The sequence below is a fragment of the Dermacentor silvarum genome, chromosome 11, assembly GCF_013339745.2.
Source record: "Dermacentor silvarum isolate Dsil-2018 chromosome 11, BIME_Dsil_1.4, whole genome shotgun sequence".
Lineage (NCBI taxonomy): Eukaryota > Metazoa > Arthropoda > Arachnida > Ixodida > Ixodidae > Dermacentor > Dermacentor silvarum.
This window is the reverse complement of record NC_051164.1, coordinates 55,850,032-55,851,972: the sequence shown is the minus strand read 5'-3', so window position 1 is coordinate 55,851,972 and position 1,941 is coordinate 55,850,032. Positions and strand designations below refer to the sequence as shown.

The 1,941-nt window shown below is 55.5% G+C and overlaps 1 protein-coding gene across 1 annotated transcript; it reads right to left on the bottom strand.

The window, feature by feature from the left end:
• Positions 1-281: 281 nt before the first annotated feature.
• On the bottom strand, positions 282-1,414 carry LOC125941508 (uncharacterized; the record flags this gene model as incomplete). The annotated part of the gene is made up of 1 exon (XM_049658926.1): positions 282-1,414. A coding segment is annotated over exon 1 (969 nt), but the record flags the coding sequence as incomplete, so codon positions are not given.
• Between the last annotated feature and the right edge of the window lie 527 nt (positions 1,415-1,941).

Below are 1,941 nucleotides of genomic sequence, written 5' to 3'. Positions count from 1 at the left end.
GGTGCACTGTGCAGTGCTGGGGGCTGCTGTGTCTTGGGCATGGTTGGAGGCGCTGGTGATGATAAGCGGCTGGTGCGTGTAGGGCACTTGGATGCCAGATGACCCAAGGCATGACATTGGTAGCAGACAGCTTGAGACAGGTCTTGACCACTACGAAAAGCTGGAGCGCCATACTGTGCCGAAATAGCTGCATAAGTAGCTTCTTGTTGCTCGGCGGGCAGCTCTGAAATGCGCGTTTTTGGTGTGACCCCTCGGGAGGACTGTGGTGTCGATTGGTCTGAGCGAGGCTGCTGGCGCTCTGCGGGCTTAGCGGCACGAAAGGGTTGCGACGGCGGCAAAACAGAACCGGCAAATGGTGACGGGCTTGCTTTGGCATGCAGATGTTGCGCACTCTTGTCGAGGCTGGTGCAAGTAGAAACAAACTCAGCTACCGTGGGCGGCCGGTTGGCTGCTATGGCGGCGAGGATGTGTTGTTCCCGTAAACCATGCAGCAGGTAGTCAATCTTTTGTGCCTCAGAAAGGTTAACGGGGCAACGCTCAATGATCTTCAACTTGGCAAAGGCATATTGGTGCAAGCTTTGGGATGGGGCCTGGGTTACCCTCATGACCTGCTCTTGCCACTCAATGAGGGACAATTCTGTACAAAATGTGTCCTTCAGGGCGGCACTCCACGTGGCCCAGGTGCTGTACTGGTTGCCGAACGCGAGATGCCAGTCTCGCGCCGTGCCTTTCAGCTTGCTAGCTGCGATCAGGCGTGTGGTGGCGTCGTCCCACGAGGCGAGCTGCTGTACTCGTCGTACGTCGTCAAGCCATGTATTGACACTGTGACTGTGCAAACCAGCGAATTGCGGGATGGACGATGACAGGTCTGGCAGTGTTGTCACCGTTGTTGCAGGGCGAGGTAGCTGCTGGAACAGCATGGCGAGGCTCTGTAGAGTGGCTGGGTCCAGCGTCAAAGACGCCGCAGCGTTCGAGGCGGATTCATTCGTTTCAACCGGGGGGGTAGCTTCACGCTGCGGCTGAATGTCGGCTTGCAAACGCTGAACGAGCTCCTCTTTCGAACCTGTGAGGTCCAGCTGTCGACGGGCCAATTCTTCGCGTATAAGGTCAACGCCGAGGCGCGACATGGTCACCGGGTCGAGATTCTGCCACACAATTCCGGGCATGATGCACTGCGAAACGAGGCTGGGCGCACGGGAGACTAGGCGAGTGATCGCTAAGCCTAGTTGTCGACTAGGGCTAGTCAACATTCACGGCACTCTTCATATGACGGCCGTGCTTTACACAGACGAGCGGTAAAATGGCAGGAGTATCTTCAGGCGTGAGTCTTCGGCGGCGTGAGTGCGTAAGTACAATGACGAATGCAGTTGAGAAGGCGTACTGACCGGCGTTCGACGCTGGCGTTGTTGCTGGCGTTCGACGCTGGCGTTCGAAAGGCGTTCTTGCGCTGCCGTGGCTGTATGGCTTGGCTGAGGCTTGGGGTCGACTGCGCCAGATGTGAGGGCGGGGCGTGATGGCTGAGGCGTGAAGGCTGAGGCGTGAAGGCTGAGGCGAGAATAACAGGGTAACACTTATTTATTAGAAAACATAGTTGCACGCGCCAAAAACCGTGACCGTCCGTGGCGGCGGTCGTAGCGAACTGGAGAGAGCCCTGCCTCGCTTGGGCTTGGCGTTGAGTCGGCGTAACAGCGCTGTAGGTGGCGCTAGTGATGAGATAGGCGACTCTCACGAGTGAAGCCGACGGGAGCGGACGTGTCGAGTCGAGGTGCCATTTCAGCGCAGCAGGAGCAGCGTGCCAAAAAGATAAGTTTTGTTATTTTATATTTCACTTTTTGGTTTTTTTAGGAGGGTTAGCTTAGCCAAACAATCTTTATAAATTATTTTAATGCTTTCTCACTTTCTTGGTCTTCTCGCTTAGATAAAAGTAGGTAAAGAAATTTT